Genomic DNA, 18,605 nt, shown 5'->3' with positions numbered 1-18,605 from the left:
ACTCTTTTTGTCTAGCACTCTAGGTAACAGTTGTTGGTTCCCTTATAACTGTATTACTCACTATTTCTGTATTTTATCCAGTCTCTCATAGTGACTGCCATGTTACCTTGCTTTTCTTTGCTTCTCATATTTTAGATGACATGGATTACTGCCTCAACCCTATCGTTTTCACACCAACAAATATTTGTTGAAGGAAAGAATTATTTATCCTTGACATCATTAAAGAACCCTGATACTTGGCCGGTTGTTGGTGCATGCCTTTAATCCCAGCACTTGGGAGGCAGAGGCAGGCGGATCTCTGTGAGTTCGAAGCCAGGTTGGTCTACAGAGCGAGTTCCAGGACAGGCTCCAAAGCAATACAGAGAAAACCTGTCATGGAAAAACAAAAACAAACAACAAACAAACAAAAAAGAATCTTGATATTTGATACACATGATTCATATTTGACAGTTTACAGTCATGATATGAAAGGTCTGTGAGACAAATAAGAGAATAAACAGTAATCCAGTTGAGCAGCTGAAGCATATTGGAAAAAATATGAGGGAAGAATTACTAGCTACTTTGTGGACAAAATGGAATGCTTTTATTGAACTAAGGAAATTATTTTTAGTTCTGGTTCATTTCAAACAGCATTTTTATTCCAGAGTATTCTTAGATTTACGGGAAGCTTGCCAACACATTACATGGCTATCCCAAGTGCTTCTCTCCCTCTGTCAGCTTGTTCGGTTCGATGATCTCACTTTAGCATAACATGGCTGCTAAGACTAAGGATCCAACACCAGAGTTCAAGGGATTTTACATTTCGTCGCTGTTTCTTCAGTTTTCCCATGTGCCGTCTTGTTTCTTCCAGAATCAGGTCCAGAACCCCACCTGAATCTCTTGTTGCCTGCAAATGTTTCTCAGATTTCTTTTTTTCTCACACCTCCTTCAGTACTGTTTTGATGAAAGTCCCACAGGATGTTAGTTTCCCAAGTACCTGGAATTACATAGGTCAGCACAAGGACATGATCTTGAGAAAGGAACAGCAGGATACAGGAGATAAGAAGTATGAAACAAACAAACAAACAAACAAAAAAAACCAAGGAAGTGAGCTTTAACTAGTGCTGGGGGAAATGTCAATACAGAAGGAGACAGGATGACAGGGTGACAAGGGACAAATGACACAAACTTTACTTATATAGCATCAAGGCATCATATTTTATATTTAGCTAGAAATATGTACAATTAATATAAGTGTATGTGTATAGAACTGTATGTATGCACATGAATATTCTGTGTGTGTGTGTGTGTGTATGTGTGTGTGTGTACCTTTAATGAAGTTATATCACCTAGGCTAACTATGCTCTCATAATGAACCATAGACTAACAAAGACCCCAGTACCATGGATGAAAAATCATTTGAATGGTTGTTTCTTTAGGTTAGTCCTGACAACTCTCAAGGATATAAAGATTGTTGGTGTGTCTCTTTGTTGTCTCTCGTAGGTTTCATAGGTTGAATATGAGGTAGCATTATTAAAGACACCTCACACTTAGGACACAGGACTCAGATAATTTGTGTAGCATCAAACCTGAAAGCCTCCTTCCTGAAGTCTAGCTTTCATGGTACCAGACAATACTGAACAAGCTTCTAAGGGAGGCTTACAATTAAGTACAAACAATTATCATCAGGGAAAAATATACATAAAGGTCTAATAAGTGGTACTCACATAATGGTGGTGGCCAAAAATCATCTAATTGAACTTAAGGTTCTCTCAACAGGAGGGAGATCATTCCTGATTACAATGTTCCAATTTTGTGAGTCTTGGAAAAGTCTACTACCTCTACTTTATTAAACTAGCACCAATCCTTACTGCATTCTGCATCTTATCTCTATACCCACAAATAGTGTAACTATCACCCATCATCAAAGAAGCTTCCCTTACATCAAATGGAGACTATGCAAAGTTTACTACAAACTGATTCAATACAAGGATCAAGTTACTGTGGGTATTCTAGCCCCAACAGATACATCTACATCATAGGTCCTACACATACTTCTTGGGGAACATCATAGCATAAAAGAACAGAAAGAATTTAAAAGCAAGAATACCAGAAATTTCAGTTGTGATACAAAATTATACAGCAGGATGTTCTAAGTTGTTTCAGATGCCAAAGAACAACTGTATTTTTCATAAAAAATATAATTCTCTAATTACTTTTATGTTTTACTCATGTGACATCCTGGGGATAATAGCATATATTTTGCTAGTTTGAAGCCCATGTAGAATGGCTTTTCAAGAAAGAGCACTTAGAAGTATGAGTGAGGAGCTAGTTGACCAATACAGAAAGGCTGGAAGCCCTCCTAGGACATATTAATTCAATTCATAGATAGCTTTAAGCTTTTGCAGGAAAATTATTCCATTTGGCTTGTTACAAAGAACAGGGCACCTGCAGGAACAAAGAAGAAGACAATGACAGCTCTTCACACACAGTTCGTTACTTCTGGATGTGTTTTCCTTTCTCATGGTTGGAAACGCCACAGTACCACTCTAACTCAGTTATTTTTGAGCCAGAGAAATTAAAATACAGGAATATATAAAATATGTCTACATAGTGATCTACAATGTACCATTTTCTATGACTCTCAAAGCCACTAAAGATTTGAGGTAAAGGAATGTAATTGGATTGAGATTTAATTTGTAGAAAATGAGTCAAACGTATTGTTTCTCAATTTGCATTCACAGAAAACACAAAAGAATTACTTGAGAGTCATGGTTCTCTTTATTTTAAACTGGCTTGCTTCTGGACTATAAATAAAGAAGAAACATCTATTTTATGTGCACAGTATGCTCAATAATAGATGAACCCATTTTTGTCTTTCTACAATATCAGTTTGTTGTTAAGCAACAGGTTTCCAAGCCAAATTGGTTTTCATTAACCACAATGCCAAGCATTTTAATCATAGGTGGTGTTTCAGTTAAGATTCCTAATGCTTGGAGGAAACACCAAGACCAAAAAAAATTAGTAATCCTAATATATTACTCAGACAATATGAACTCTGTAGGATACCATGCTTTAATTTTTAATATGTGCATACATTCAGTCAGATCAGATAAGGTCTAGTAATGCTGATTTTTAAAGGACATGATTATGTCATCTCAGAAGAATTCTCTGTGCTTTGCATGATATCTGCTGATGTATCGTGTTGTATATCTGACAGGGAAGTTTTAGCTATGACATCTCGACATGGCTATCTAAAAAAGACTGGAACAATGACGACGCCAACTCACACGTCAGTACATTTGGGATAAGTCTTGTAAGGCCACACCCCTGGATGAAGAACAACAGGCAATTAAGGTTGTTGAGAGGGAGTCAGACTCAGTCTTTCCCAGAGATAGGCCCCTAAGGGTTTATCCAATGCCAACAAAGTACAGAATCATATATGAACTTAGTGGTTTGTATTTACATATATCTGTGTATGCATGCATACCACAATAAAATATGTTAGAAAAAGGAAAGTGAACAATAGGGATAATTCATGAAAAGAGGAAGAGAGTTTGGAGGTAAAGGAATGCCAACAGTAGAGGGGGTACATGTTTTAATAATTGGGGACTGAAGGTGATCAAAGAATATTATATACACATGTGAGATATCACAACAAAATCCATTGTTTTGTTCAGTTAAATTGTTAATAAGTGAGGCTTTTTGATGTGTGGCTTTAATCCCAGAATTTGGGAGACAGAAGCAGGTGGATCTGCATGAGTTCAAGGCTGGCCTGGTCTACATAATAAGTTCCAGGCAGCAAGAAATTTGTAGAGAGATCTCAACCTAAAAAATCCAATAAATAAATAAAACAAAATGATAAATAATGGATAATAATGAGATAATAGAATAAAAAGTAGAAAACAAATATTTCATGAATATTAGCATCCAGTTTGTTCATATGTACTGCACTAATACAGAATTGATTTGTATGATGTACCTAATTATTATTGTACCTTCTAACTAGGTAAGTTCTACTGGAGTAGGATTTTTATTTTTTATTTTTCATAAATTGATATACACCAAGGCTGTGAAATCTTTCAGTTGAAGAAATAAAATCTCAGTAAAAACAGTTCGTATTGAACTACACTAGAAAATAAAATAAGAATATAAACTAACAAAAAATAATTAGAATACAGTATAAAGATACCTGGTGAAGTTTTCTTACTATTTAAATTTAATTAGTTAGTTGAATTAAGTTGAACTAATTTGAGAAGCAAAAACTAATTCACAAATTGAAAAAAAACAGAAGTAGAAATGAAGTTATTTTATTAAAAAGAACAAAAAGGGAAACAAAGATTCTATTCATTTAAAAAATATCCTAAACTGAACCCAAGGAACCCAGTGACAGAGAGAGAGGCGTGATGAGCAAATTGGCAAAGAATGGGCTGGCAAAACCAGCAGACAGCTGATCTGAACAGGGGAGAGCTCTTGGACCCCAGACCGACAGTGGGGAGGCCAGCATGGGACTGATCTGGACCCCCAAAATGTGAGTGTCAGCGAGAAGGCCTGGGCAACCTATGGGGCCCTGAGCTGTGGATCAGTGTCTATCCCTGGTATACAAACAGTCTTCGTGTGCCTATAGCACAAAGAGGGATGCTCTCTCAGCCTGGACTCTTAGGGGAGTGCCTGGACCCTACCCAGAGTAAAATGACAGACTCTAGATATCCCCTATGTGGAAGGATTTGGCAATAGGGTGGGAGGGTGAGGGGGAAGGGGAGTGAGGGAGGAGGGGAGGGAGAGGGAACTGGGATTGACATGTAAAACAAGCTATTCAAAATTAAAATAAAAAAGGATAAAAAATATCCTAAACTATCTCATATTTATGGACTTTGCAATGTTACCACTATCTAGAGGAATGTCCTTTTTTCCTAATTTTGTGTGTGTGTGTGTTTGCTCTCATGCATGTGCATGAAAGTATGTGTGTTTGTTTGTTCTTTTGCTTGTAAGCATGTATGTGTGTTTGCTCTCATGCATGTTCATGAAAGCATGTGTGTGTATGTTTACTATTATGCATGTGCATGCAAGCATGTGTGTGTGGGTATGACTATGTTATTGAGGTCAGAATAGCTGAAGAAAAAATGAACAGTTCCTCAATATTTATTTAAATGCAGTTAATTGTTCCATTTTACCATAGTATGCTTGAAATTTTTGCTTGAGTTTAAGACTCAGAGGTGGAAGAACGTTGCCATGTTTGAGATATTTTTCCAAACACTCCATTGTGGGGCCAGATATGCCAGAATATTCACAAATCATTGTGGTTCATGTGGACAACTATGCCTGTCATCTGTACCAACAGATAAACTGAAACATTATTTTGCCTTAAACAAAAACATACCTGGGAAAACACATGGAGAGACATAAAATGGTAATTTGACATTTTCCGTGAAGTTAAATGCATATAGATTAAGTTTTTCAGTATATAAAATTTTACATGCTTCTTATAAGGGCCACACTCACTTGCTGAGATTATGCCACATGAAAATATTATCACAGAAGTGGTGAGTGTGTCTCTGTGTCAGCCACTTTGTCACTTGCTTTTGGCTTCATTTTACTCTCATCAACCCTGGTTGGAGATAGAGACCATTAAATATTTTCCTCTGGTCACTTTTTTTTCAAGTTACTACTTGATCTCATTGGATATTTTTTAATGACTTTTCAAAATTATAGATAAATGTGTTATATTAATCAGTCACAAGTGTATTGAAATGCTAAGATGTTTACCTTACTGAGTACCTTCTCATTGTGGGCACTGAGTAGTCACATCCCTAGTACCCAATGGTCAGAGTCCCTCATCCCTGAACGTACTTGCTGTGTAGTATGTACCTCACTTCTGATTTGCTAGGTTCATGTGCAGTAAAAAAACTATGTGTGTGGATGCTTTGTCTGAATTTATGTCTATGTGCATGGTCATTGACCATGGAAGCCCCATAGGGCGTCAGATCTACTGCGAATGGAGTCACAGGTGAGCTGCCATGTGGGTATTGGGGAATGAACCCAGGGCTTCTTCAAGAGCAGCTAGTGATCTTAACTACTGAGCTATCTCTCCATTTCCAAGCATGTGCATTTCATGCTAAAGAATACACTTACCCCTCTCTTTTCTTCTTTGAAGTGTAACCAATGATACATCTATTGGTTAAGTAACTTACTGTTGCTAGTCTGAGTTTTCATACACTTTTCAGTTTCTTTGTCAAATAGGGATAAGTGGACTGTTTAATATAGGGAAGATCAAGTAAATGTAATGTGTGGTTTAGCAGTAAATTCCTCTATGGTAAGTAACAAATGTTGACAGTTAAGAATATGTGCAAACTGGTGAATTCAGATGATGAACAAGTTTTTATATTAAATACATATCTATGAAAAAGAATTTACTAAAAAGGGTCAATATAGTTTCTTAATATGAAAATTTTTTCAGATGCATTTTTATAAAATGACAAATAGCCTAAAATAGAGGTGAGATTTCCTTTATGTTCCTGATGAGAATGATAATTTAAACAAATCACAGGAAGGGGATGAAGACAGGTATGAGAGGAGAGTGTATATTATCACTTACTAGGAGGGGCAAATAGGAAAATTTTCTTCTTCTGACTCTTATAACTTGGGGCCAGCTAGAAGACGTTGGAGATACCTCACTGAAGCCAGAATATCTCAAGCTTTGTTGACATAATAAATTGGATTTAGTAACAATGGGCACTCTGTTATTTCGGAGGTAACAGTAATTTCTTTCTTTTTCTTTGGTTATATGACACTTTTATTTTATTTTATTTTTTTGATTTTCTATTTAAATTAGAAACAAGTTTGCTTCACATGCCAATCTCAGCTGCCTCTCTCTCCCCTCCTCCCCCCCCCTCCCCTAGTCCCCCACCCAGTCCCCACTCTACTCTCCAGAGAGGGTGAGGCCCTTCATGAGGGATCTTCAAAGTCTGTCATATCATCAGAGGAGGTCCCAGGCCCTCCCCCATGTGTCCAGGCTGAGAGAGTATCCCTTCATATGGAATGAGTTCCCAAAATCCATTCGCATGCCAGGGATAAATACTGATCTAGTACCCGAAACCCCAAAGATTTCCGAGGCCTCCTCACTGACACCCAGGTTCAGGGGGTCTGGATCAGTCCCATGCTGGCCTCTCAGCCATAAGTCTGGGGTCCGTGATCTCCCCCCTTGTTCAGATTAGCTGTTTCTGTGGGTTTCTGCCCGGTCATGACTCCCTTGTTCATCACTCCTCCCTTTCTGCAACTGGTTTCCGGGAGTTCGGTTCAGTTCAGTGTTTAGCTGTGGTGGGTGTCTGCCTCTGCTTCCACCAGCCACTGGATGAAGATCTAGGATGGCAATACAAGGAAGTGGTCAATCACATTATCAGGGAAGGGCATTTAAGGTAGCCTCTCCATTATTGCTTAGATTGCCAGTTGGTGTCATCCTTGTAGATTTCTGGAAATCTCATTAGTTCCAGATCTCTCCTCAAACCTATAATGACTCCCTCTGTTATGATATCTCTCATCCTACTCTCCTCTATGATTCTCCCAACTCAACCTTCCTGCTCCCCTATGTCCTCCTCTCCTCCCCCTCTCTTTCTATCAGCTTCCTGTCCCCTCCCCCCATACTCCCAGTCCACTCAGGAGATCCTGTTCCATTCCCCTTCTCTGGGGTTCCATGCACATCTCTCTTAGGGTCATCCCTGTTTCCCACACCACTCTCTGGTGGTGGGATTATAGACTGACACTCCCCTGCTTCATATCTAAAATCTATATATGAGTGAGTACATACCATGTTTGTCTTTTTGTGACTGGGTTACCTTACTCGGGATTTTTTCTTCTAGTGCCTGCAAATTTCAAGATTCTATTGATTTTTTTCTGCTGTATAGTACTCAATTGCATAAATGTACCACATTTCCTCTATCCACTCTTCAGTTAAGGGGTATCTAAGTTAATTCCAGGTTCTGGCTGTTACAAATAATGCTGCTATGAACATAGTGCTGGGTCTTGTAGTAGACTAATTCACATTTTCCTGAAGAATCTACATACTGATCTCCAGGGTGGCTGTATGAGTTAGCACTCCCACCAGCAGTAGAGCAGAGTTCCCCTTTCTCCACATCCTCTCCAGCATAAAATGTCATTGGTGTTTTTGATTTTAGCCATTCTGACAGGAGTGAAATGGTATTTCAGAGTTGTTTTGATTTGCATTTCCCTAATGGCTAAAGATGATGAGAACTTAAGTGTCTCTCAGCCTTTTTAGATTTCTCTGTTGAGAATTCTCTAGTTCTGTACCCCACTTTTTAATTGAATCATTTGGTGTTTTGGAGACTTGCTTCTTGAGTTCTTTGTAAATTTTGGAGATCAACCCTCTGTCAGACGTGGAGTTGGTAAATGTCGTTTCCTATTCTGTTTAGATGTGAGAGGCAATCGAGAGAATGGGAAATCACTGCCTCAGAATTGAAGAAATGGACAAGAGCAAAGAGATATGCACATTCTAAAGAGGGAGTCCATCACTTTAGGGGCGAGCCCACAATGCTGTCGTGGACAGGGGAACGGGGATAGATGAGGATAAGAGGATAAAAAATAAATGGAAAAAACGAAAGCTTGCTCTCTCTTTTTTGGGGGGAGGTTATGAGACAGGGTTTCTCTGTATTGTTTTGGAGGCTATTGGTCCAGCCCGGACCCGAACTCACAGAGATCCGCCTGCCTCTGCCTCCCGAGCGCTGGGATTAAAGGCATGCGCCACCACCGCCCGGGAAAGCTTGCTCTCTTAAAAGCAGGCCACACTTCTCATCTTCCCAGCCTGTGTGTAAGTACTTTCTCCTGTTAATAAAAATACTTGTTACTACATTGCATTGGCTCCTCATCACACCACCAAATGTCTCTGGGATGCAGTGCCAGAGTAGGGGTTCTGGATCTGCTAGAGAATGAATTCCTCTGCTAAAACTCTGGGGAGACACATGGAAACAGTATTGGGACCTTCACACTTCACAATTCTGCCTCCAAGGGCTTTATCAGCTGGGCATTGTTAAAATCAGGAAAATCCTCCTAGTCTTTGCATCCAGATTAGGAAGAAAATGAACAAAAAAAGCCCTGACCAGTATTTTTGTTTCTTACATGTTTTGATGTTTTTAAAATGAGTTTTTATACTTTTATTTTCTCAATATTAAAATACTTACATTTTTGTTTATTTCATAAACCAACTTTAAGAATTCAAGTGTAGACCAGGTTGGGGAAACCCACAGAAACAATTTACCTGAATAAGGGGGAATCTCATGGACCCCAAACTGATATCTGGGAAACTATCATAGAACCAGCCTAGGCCCCCTGAATGTGATTGTCAGTTAGGAGGCCTTGAACAGTCTATGGAGCCTCCGGTAATGCAGCAGTATTTATCTCTAGTATACCAATGGATTTTGGGAGCCCATTCTACATAGAGGAATACTCTCTCAGCCTAGACACATGAGGGAAGACCTAAGACCCGATCCAAATGATGTGTTAGACTTTGATGATCCCCCATGGAAGTCCTTACTCTCTATGGGGATCAGAAAGGGGATGGGATAGGGGATTGGCTGGAGTCATGGGATGATGGAAGGGAGAAAGAACTGGATTGATATGTAAAACAAGACTGTTTCTTATTTACATTTAAAAAAAGAGAGAGAAAATAAGACCCATAATGCATAAAAGGAAGTAGAAGAAACAGAAAGAATTCAAGTGTTATATCTTACTAAATATTGCCTGCTTTCTCAAGTAACTTTTTATTCATTGCCTGAATTTGATTTTTAGCTTTCTCATCAGTGTAGATAACAATGGATTTTACTTTTCCCTTTAAAAAAATTGGGCTTACTAAGTATTTCTTATTTAGAAAAAAATAGTAGATATTTAATTATAAGTGAGTTACATTTGCATGATGATATTCTGTAAGTTTGGGTCATTTTATCCATCCTTGCCTATAGCAGATGTGTTAGTTCCCATGTTCAGAGAAAAACAAGTTGAACTAAAGACAACGCATTCAACTTATTCACCTCACTTCTTTAATAGGTTGGCATGAGGATGTTTTCTTTCTATGAAGCACAGTGGGAAGTCCTGATGAGATCTTGAAGACAGTAACAAATGCATGACAGCTAAGAAGATATGCTGGGGTTGTCCTGATGGCTCACTGCTCGCTCGTTACCTGGGGCTTGATACAGAGTAGTCATAAACTGGAGTTAAGTTCAGGTTAAGGGCACTCAACTGGATTCAGAACTCCATACTGGAAACAGGGAGCAAGAGCATTGTGACAGTTACAAGTTGCTGAGGGCTTCTACCCCAGGAAGGACTTTACCTTCCAGAAGCTCGAGACTTGCCCCACCTCCTGTGCTCACATGGCTGACCTTGTTTTCAGTGTCCCATTTGGCACAGCAAGTAGCAGTGTCTCCGCCCCCTATAATGGTGACACAGCCCTTGGACGTAGCCTTTACAACTTCATCCATGAGGGCTCTGGTTCCGTTAGCAAAGGCATCCCATTCAAATACCCCCATGGGTCCATTCCAGATAATAAGCTTTGCCTGAGCCACAATTTGAGCATTGTTTTTAATGCTCTCAGGGCCACAGTCCAAGCCCATCCAGCCAGATGGTATGCCAGACTCGACAGTGGCTTGTCCCACTTTTGCATGCTCATCAAATTTGTCGGCAGTTACAAAATCAACAGGGAAGGTTATCTTTACACCATTCTTTTCTGCTTTGGCCATGATTTCTTTGACAGTCTTGGCCCCCTCTTCATCAAACAAGGAAGCACCAATCTGCATGTTCTTGAGTTCCTTCAGGAAGGTGTAAGCCATCCCACCTCCAATAATCATGAAATTGACTTTGTCTAACATGTTTTTGATGAGTTGGATCTTGTCTGACACTTTGGCTCCACCAAGGATAGCCAGGAAGGGTTTCTCCGGGTGTTCTAAGACTTTGGCAAAGTAATCTAGCTCCTTCTTCATGAGGAACCCAGATGCCTTCTGGGGCAAATTTACTCCCACCATGGAACTGTGAGCCCGATGTGCAGTGCCGAAAGCGTCATTGACGTAGACATCACCTAGTTTGGACAGTGATGCTCGGAAGGCTTCTACTTTAGCTGGTTCAGCGGTAATCTTTTTTCCAGAAGAATCCACACCTTTGCCTTCTTCCTCCACGTGAAAGCGCAGGTTCTCCAGTAGGATGACAGTACCAGTATCTGGGTTGGCACAGGCCTTTTCTACTTCAGAGCCCACGCAGTCTTTCAGGAACAAAACATCATTGCCCAGCATGGATTTGAGCTCAGCAGCAACAGGCTCCAAGGAATATTTGTCTGGCATAGGCACACCATCAGGCCTGCCAAGGTGACTCATCAGAACTATGGACTTAGCTCCCTTTTCCAGACAATGTTTGATGCTGGGGATAGCAGCCTTGATCCTTTGGTTGTTTGTGATTTTGTTGTTCTTCATGGGGACGTTGAAGTCTACTCTCATGATGACTCTTTTCCCCTTAACATCCACTTTGTCCAGAGTCAACTTACTAGAAAGAGACATCTTGATGGTATGTTGAACAACCTCTTTGCTGTTGCTAGAGGGCTGGCTAGGAGGTGATTTTTAACGCTTCGTTCTTGACCCCACCCGGTCTCCTGCACAATAGCCAGTGACAGACATCGAAAGGAAATTGAGCTCTGTGATTGGTCCACGAACCTGTCTATCTTGCTTTGGAAGTTTTTGCCAGGTACAGACTCAAACTGCCATCCTAGAAAACAGTGAAACTGAGAGCTGGGCACTAAAGTTGGAGAATTAAAAATGCTTTCTAAGAAGCGCTGAAAGGCCAGATTTCTTTTTCCTCCTGGTTCTTGTTTCCACATCCCCTTTTCAAATCTATTTATTCTTAAGAAACTAGAAAGCATAATCGACCTTAAGATTACCAAAAGACTATACAAGCCTTCTCCACATCCAATCTCCAATTAAAATTGAATAAAATCCTCAGCAATGCAAATGACAAAAATTTTAAAAGCAAGGTTTTTGTTGTTGGTGGTTGTGCTTGTGTAGCATAAGATGTGTGTACGATCCTTGATAAATATTTCTGCTGAGGTCAGAGTTTGGTGTTGTGCATTGTAATATATTCTTGTTTTGTGTGGTAATCATGTATTTTTTGTTACCAAGATTTTTTTAAATATTTATTTTTAGGCTTTGGTGAAAGAATGAGTGTTGCCTCCTTCAGGAAAATAACACAGGAGCCTAGCAAATAGAACATCAAAAACTTTCAGGATTCAGGAGTAATGATATTGTCCCATTTCTTTCTTTCTTTAGCTTACTCCTTGTATGATTTAGAAATCAAGTATAAAATATGTGTTTCTTGAGTTGAAATTTTCTACCAAAAATGAAAATGAATAAGAAAAAAATCTCAAAAGCATATTTATAAGACTGGTTGAGTAGTGAAACTGCTATGATATCTTTCCAGGTTGCTCCTTTTGCTCAGGGTTGCTTAGGCTATCTGGGGATCTTTGGAATTTCCATAAGAATTTTTGTAGGTTCGTTTTCTTTTTCCATGATGAATGCCATGGAAATTTTGATTGGAATTGCTTTGACTCTGAAAATCGCTTTAAGTAGGATAATCACTTTCATTAAGTATATTAAGGCTGGATGAAGAGATACGATAGGAAGAAAACAATTGAAAAATCAGACAAAATAGTCAGAGACAGCTCCTGTTCCCACTTTTAGGAGCCTCCCAAGAAAAACAATATACACATTTGTAACACAAGGTCAGAGGGCTTATGAGAGTCAATGCCATACGGGCTCCCTAGTTGGCAGTTCAGTCTCTGTGAGCCCCATGAGTCCAGGTGAGTTGATTATGTGGGTTTTCTTTTGGTGTCCTTTTTGCTACTCTGAGGTTTTATTAATAATACCAATTAGAATCCATGCATCAGATTTTTATTATTACTTCCTGTCTACTGGACTTGGTTTTGGCTGGTTCTTTCTTCCCACATTTTTGAGTTGTATCGTAAATTCATTTATTTGTGCTCTATCCAATTTTTAGAGGCACTTAGAGCTATGAATTTCCCACTTACAACTGCTTTTAAGATGTCTAAAAGTTTTTATGGTTTGTGCTTTCATTTGCATTTGTACTACAATTTATTTTTAGCTCTTTCTTGACTTCTTTTTAAAAAATGCATTCAGCAATAACACAATTAATACTGTGTTATTTAATATCCATGGGTTTTTGTAATTAATAGAACTTTTGTTGTTAAATTTAATCTTGTAATGTATGTGTTATGTAGAATACATGAAGTTACTTTGGTTTGTCTGAATCTGCTAAGATTTATTTTGTGTTCCAAGGTGTTGTCCATTATAGAGTAGCTAAGCAAAATGTGCATATTTTTGTGTTTAATGAAATATTCTATGGAAATCTGTTAGGTTTACTTGATATTTGATGACAACTAATTCTGATGTTTCTACGTTTTTTACATGACTATTCTATTGGACAAAGTGGGGTATTGAAATCACTTCCTATTATTGAATTAATGTTAATCTGTGTCTTTATTGACAGCAGTGTCTTTTAAAATACTTTATATAACATTTACTATTGTTATTAACCAACTGTTATTGTTGATGTTTTAATAAAAGATGTATTTAAAATATAGACATAACTGGGGGTTTGATCATTTTTCAAGAAGAAGGTGTTTTCAAATCAGTGACTCAAGTTTCAGAAAAACTGTAGATTTAGGTATTCATCAGAGTTACCTAAACATACATTGAGTGTCAAGTTTCTAGGTTTTAAGTACATGGTAATCTGTGCTAAAAAGAGCCTGTATGGTTTCAGGCCTGACTTCTGCTTGCCCTCTTTGGGATTTCTTGGCCTGGGACTCAGGGCAGATTGATGCCCCCCTCAGCAATCCAAGCAATTCAGAGTCTACTGACATCTCTGTGCTGGTCCCACCTCCACTGACCAGGAGAGGGAGTGTCTCAGACCTGCCTGCACCTATTGTGACACCAATGAGAGCATTGGACCTTCTAGCACTGACCTGAAGAGAACCTTGGAACTGTACCCACCAGGAGAGGAAGAGACCCTACCTGCACCCACTGGAAGAAAGGATGACAACAATATAAAAACACATTCAACAACAGAAAAGACAGTATGACACCACCAGAGTCTAGGGACTCTATAGCAGCAAGACCTGAACATCCCAACACAGATGAAGCAAAAGAGAATGACCTTAAAAACAACTTCATGAAAATGATAGAGAACCTCAAAGAGGATATGGGAAAATCCCTTAAAAAATAAAAAAAGAAAACAAGATAAAAAAAAGAAGAAAAAACAAACCAAAATATGCAAGAAATCAACAAGTTTCTTAAAGAAAATAAGGAAAGCCAGGAAAAAAACAATCAAACAGATGACAGAAAATATTTCAGTTCAAAACCTTATAACTGAAAAGGAGAAAAATAAAGAAGACATAAACTGAGGAAATACTATAAATAGAAAAGCTCTGTAAATGTTCAGTATCTACAGATACAAGCATAGCCAACAGAATACAAGAGATGGAAGAGAGAATCTCAGGAGTTGAAGATACACTAAAAGAAATAGATTCATCGACCAAAGAAAATCTTAAGTCTAACAAATCCCTAGAACAAAATATCCAGGAAATATGGGACACCATGAAAAGGCAAAACGTAAGAATAATAGGTATAGAAGAAGGTGAAGAAACCCAACTCAAAGGTACAGAAAAAATATTCAACAAAATCATAGAAGAAAACTTTCCCAACCTAAAGAAAGAGATGACAATGAAAGTAAAAGAAACTTGCAGAACACCAAATAGAGTGGACCACAAAAAAATCTGCTCAGTCACATACTAATCACAACACCAAACATATAGAATAAAGAAAGAATACTAAAAGCAACAAAGGAAAAAGCCAAGTAACATATAAAGGCAAACCTATCAGAATTACACCTGACTCCATGGAAACTCTGAAAGCCAGAAGGTCCTGGATGGATGTTCTACAAACACTAAGAGACCACTGATGCCACTCCTGACTATTATATCCAGTAAAGCTTTCAATCACTATAAATGGACAAAAAAAGACAGTCCATGACAAAATCAGATTTAAACAATATATATCCCCTAATCCAGCACTACAGAAAGCTCTGGAAGGAAAACTCCAACCCAAGGATTTAAACTATACAACATACCCGAACTTATGGGATGATTTGCAAGCAGTAATAAGAGGAAAGTACATAGCCCTAAGTGCCCACATGAAGAAACTGGAAAATAGTCATACTAAAGAATCAACAGCACAGCTGAAAGTTCTAGAACAAAAAGAAGCAAACTCACTGCAGAGGAGTAGATGCCAGGAAACAATGAAACTGAGAGCTAAAATCAATAAAGTAGAAACGAAGAAAACAATACAAAGAATCAATGTAACAACAAGATAGACAAAACTCTATCTAAACTAACCAAAAGGCAGAGAGAGAGAGAACATGCAAATTAACAAAATCAGAAATGAAAAGAGAGACATAACAACGGACACTGAGAAATCCAGAGATTCTTCAGGTTATACTTTGAAACCTATACTCCACAAAATTTGAAAATTTAAAGGAAATGAAGAAATTTCTGGATAGATACCACTCACCAAAATTAAATCAAGAACAGATAAGCAATTTAAACAGACATATTAACCCTAATGAAATACGAGCAGTCATCAAAATTTCCCAACCAAAGTAAAAGCCCAGGGCCAGATGGTTTTAGTGCAGAATTCTACCAAAAATTCAAAGAACATCTAATGACAATACTTCTAAAATTGTTCCACAAAATATAATCAGAAGGTTCATTGCCAAACTGGTTTTACAACGCTACAATCATCTTGGTACCCAAGCCACACAAAGACATAACTAAGAAAGAGAGTTACAGACCAATACCTCTCATGAACACTGATGCGAAAAATATTCAAAAAAATACTGGCAAATTGAATCCAAGAGCACATCAGATAAATCATCCAATTTGATCAAGTAAGCTTCATCCCAGGTATACAGGCATGGTTCAACATATGACAATGTATCAGTGTAACCCACCATATAAACAAACTGAAAAAAGAAAAACTACATGATCATCTCACTTGATGCTGAACAATCCTTTCACAAAATCCAATACCCCTTCATGATAAAGGCCTTGGAGAGATAAGGGATAGCGGAAACATACCTAAACAAAATAAAAGCAATATAAAGTAAACAAACAGCCAACATCAAATTAAATGGAGAGAAACTCTAAAAACAGAACAAGACAAGGCTGTCCACTATCTCAATATCTCTTCAATATTATAATTGTAGTCCTAGGTAGAGCAATAAGACAACAACAGATCAAAGGGATACAAATTGGAAAGGAAGAAGATGAACTTTCACTATTTGTAGATGATATGATAGTTCACATAAGTGACATCAAAAACTCTACTCATACATCGGCTAAACACCTTCATCACAGTGGCAGGATACAAGATTAACTAAAAAAATCAGTGGCCCTAATATATACAGATGATAAATGGACTGAGAGAGAAATCAGAGAATCATCACCCTTTATGATAGCCAAAAAACAACATAAAATATCTTGGGGTAACACTAACTAAACAAGTGAAAGACCTGTATAGCAAGAACTTTAAGTCTTTAAGATGAAATTAAAGAAGGCACCAGAAAATGGAAAGATCTCCCATGCTGTTGGATAGGTAGGAACAACATAGTAAAAATGGCAATCTTGCTATAAGCAATCTACATATTCAATGCAATCCCTATCAAAATACCTGCACAGTTGTTCACAGAACTTGAAAGAATAATACTCAACTTTATATGGAAAAACAAAAGACCCAGGATAGCCAAAACAACTCTGAACAATTAAGGAACCATCCTTGACTTCAAGCTCTATTATATAGCCCTGAAAACAGCTTAGTATTGACATAAAAATAGACAGGTAGACCAATGGAATCGAATTGAAAACCCTGATATTAACGCAAGCAACTATGAACACCAGACTTTTAACAAAGAAGGCAAAATTATACAATGGAAAATTGAAAGCATCTTCAGCAAATGGTGCTGGCATAACTGGATTCTGGCATGTAGTAGATTGCAGATAGATCCATATCTATCACCATGCACAATACTGAAGTCCAAATGGATCAAAGACCCCAACATAAATCCAGCCGCACTGAATCTCTTAGAAGAGAAAGTGGGAAGTACCCTTGAATGAATAGGTATAGGAGACTGCTTCCCGAATATAATACCAGTAGCAGAGACACCGAGTTCAACAATTAATAAATGGAACCTCCTGAAACTGAGAAGCTTCCGTAAGGAAAAGGACACAGTCACCAGGACAGAGGACTGGTTTCCAAATTATACAAATAACTCCAGATTCTAGTCACCAAAACACCATACAATCCAATTAAAATGTGAGGTATAGAACTAAATAGGAAATTCTCAATAGAAGAATCTAAAATGGCTGAAAGATACTAAAGAAATTGTCCAAAATCCTTAGCCATCAGGGCAATTTATGTCATAACAACTCTGCGATACCATCTTACACCTGTCAGAATGGCTAAAATCAAAAACACCAATGACAGTTTATGCTGGAGAGGATGTGGAGAAAGAGGAACACTCCTCCACTGCTGATGGGAGTTTAAATTCATACAGCCACTGTGAAAATTAGTATGTTGTTTCCTCAGGAAAATGGGAATCAGTCTACAATAAGATCCAACAATGCCACTCTTAGGCATAAACCCCAAAGTGCACATTCATACAACAAGAATATCTGTTCAGCTATGTTCATAGCAGCATTATTTGTAATAGGCCCGACCTGGAAGCAACCTCGATGCCCCTCAACTGAAGAATGGATAAAGAAACTGTGATACATTTACACAATGGAGTACTACTCAGTTGAAAAAGCCTGCATAGGGTTGACTCAGGCCCCCCTGAACTTAGGTGTCAGTTAGGAGGCCTGGTCAATCTATGGGCCTTCTAGCATTTGATCAGTATTTATCCATAGTATATGAATGGTCTTTGGGAGCCCAGTCTACATAAAGGGATACTCTCTAGGTGTAGACACACAGGGGAGGGCCTACACCCTGCTCCAAATGATATGACATACATTGAAGTTACCCCTAAAAGGCCTCAGCCTCCCTGGGGAGCAGAAATGGAATGGGAAAGGGGTTGGTGGGGGCAGGGAGTAGGGGAGGGCAAGGAAACTGGGATTGACATGTAAAACAAGCTTCTTTCTAATTTAAAAAACAAGAGAAAAAAAGAGTCGGTCTGAAGGGTTTTTTATTTATGTATTTATTTTTTTAGGGAAAGCAAGTGGATAGCACATGGGAAGGACTTGGTGAGGGATGGTGAAGGAAGGAAGAAGAATTCCACTTCACTGGAGTGTGCCATGTTTCCAGCAAGATAGAAAAATTTCCCAAGTTGAGGACAGACACAACCAGACAGAAGAAACACCCAGAACTCCAAATAGACAAGATGAGAAAAGAGGCACTCATAAAATATTATATTTAAAACATTAAATATATAGAAGAAAATGAGGATCCTCAGAACAGCAAAATAAAAATTGAAGGTCAAATGTAAAAAAAAAAAAGCCTATCAGATTAACAGCTGAT

At 38.3% G+C, this 18,605-nt stretch overlaps 1 protein-coding gene across 1 annotated transcript; it reads right to left on the bottom strand.

The window, feature by feature from the left end:
* Positions 1-766: 766 nt before the first annotated feature.
* Positions 767-11,613, bottom strand: Pgk2 (phosphoglycerate kinase 2). The gene is made up of 2 exons (XM_005072288.3): positions 10,017-11,613; positions 767-976 (listed from the first exon to the last, which is right to left on the bottom strand). The coding sequence occupies exon 1, from the start codon at positions 11,526-11,528 to the stop codon at positions 10,275-10,277; it is 1,254 nt and encodes a 417-aa protein (XP_005072345.1). The 5' UTR covers positions 11,529-11,613; the 3' UTR covers positions 767-976; positions 10,017-10,274.
* Between the last annotated feature and the right edge of the window lie 6,992 nt (positions 11,614-18,605).

This window comes from Mesocricetus auratus, unplaced genomic scaffold, assembly GCF_017639785.1.
Source record: "Mesocricetus auratus isolate SY011 unplaced genomic scaffold, BCM_Maur_2.0 Super-Scaffold_100021, whole genome shotgun sequence".
Lineage (NCBI taxonomy): Eukaryota > Metazoa > Chordata > Mammalia > Rodentia > Cricetidae > Mesocricetus > Mesocricetus auratus.
The sequence above is the reverse complement of the archived record's forward strand: the minus strand, read 5'-3'. Positions and strand labels throughout refer to the sequence as shown.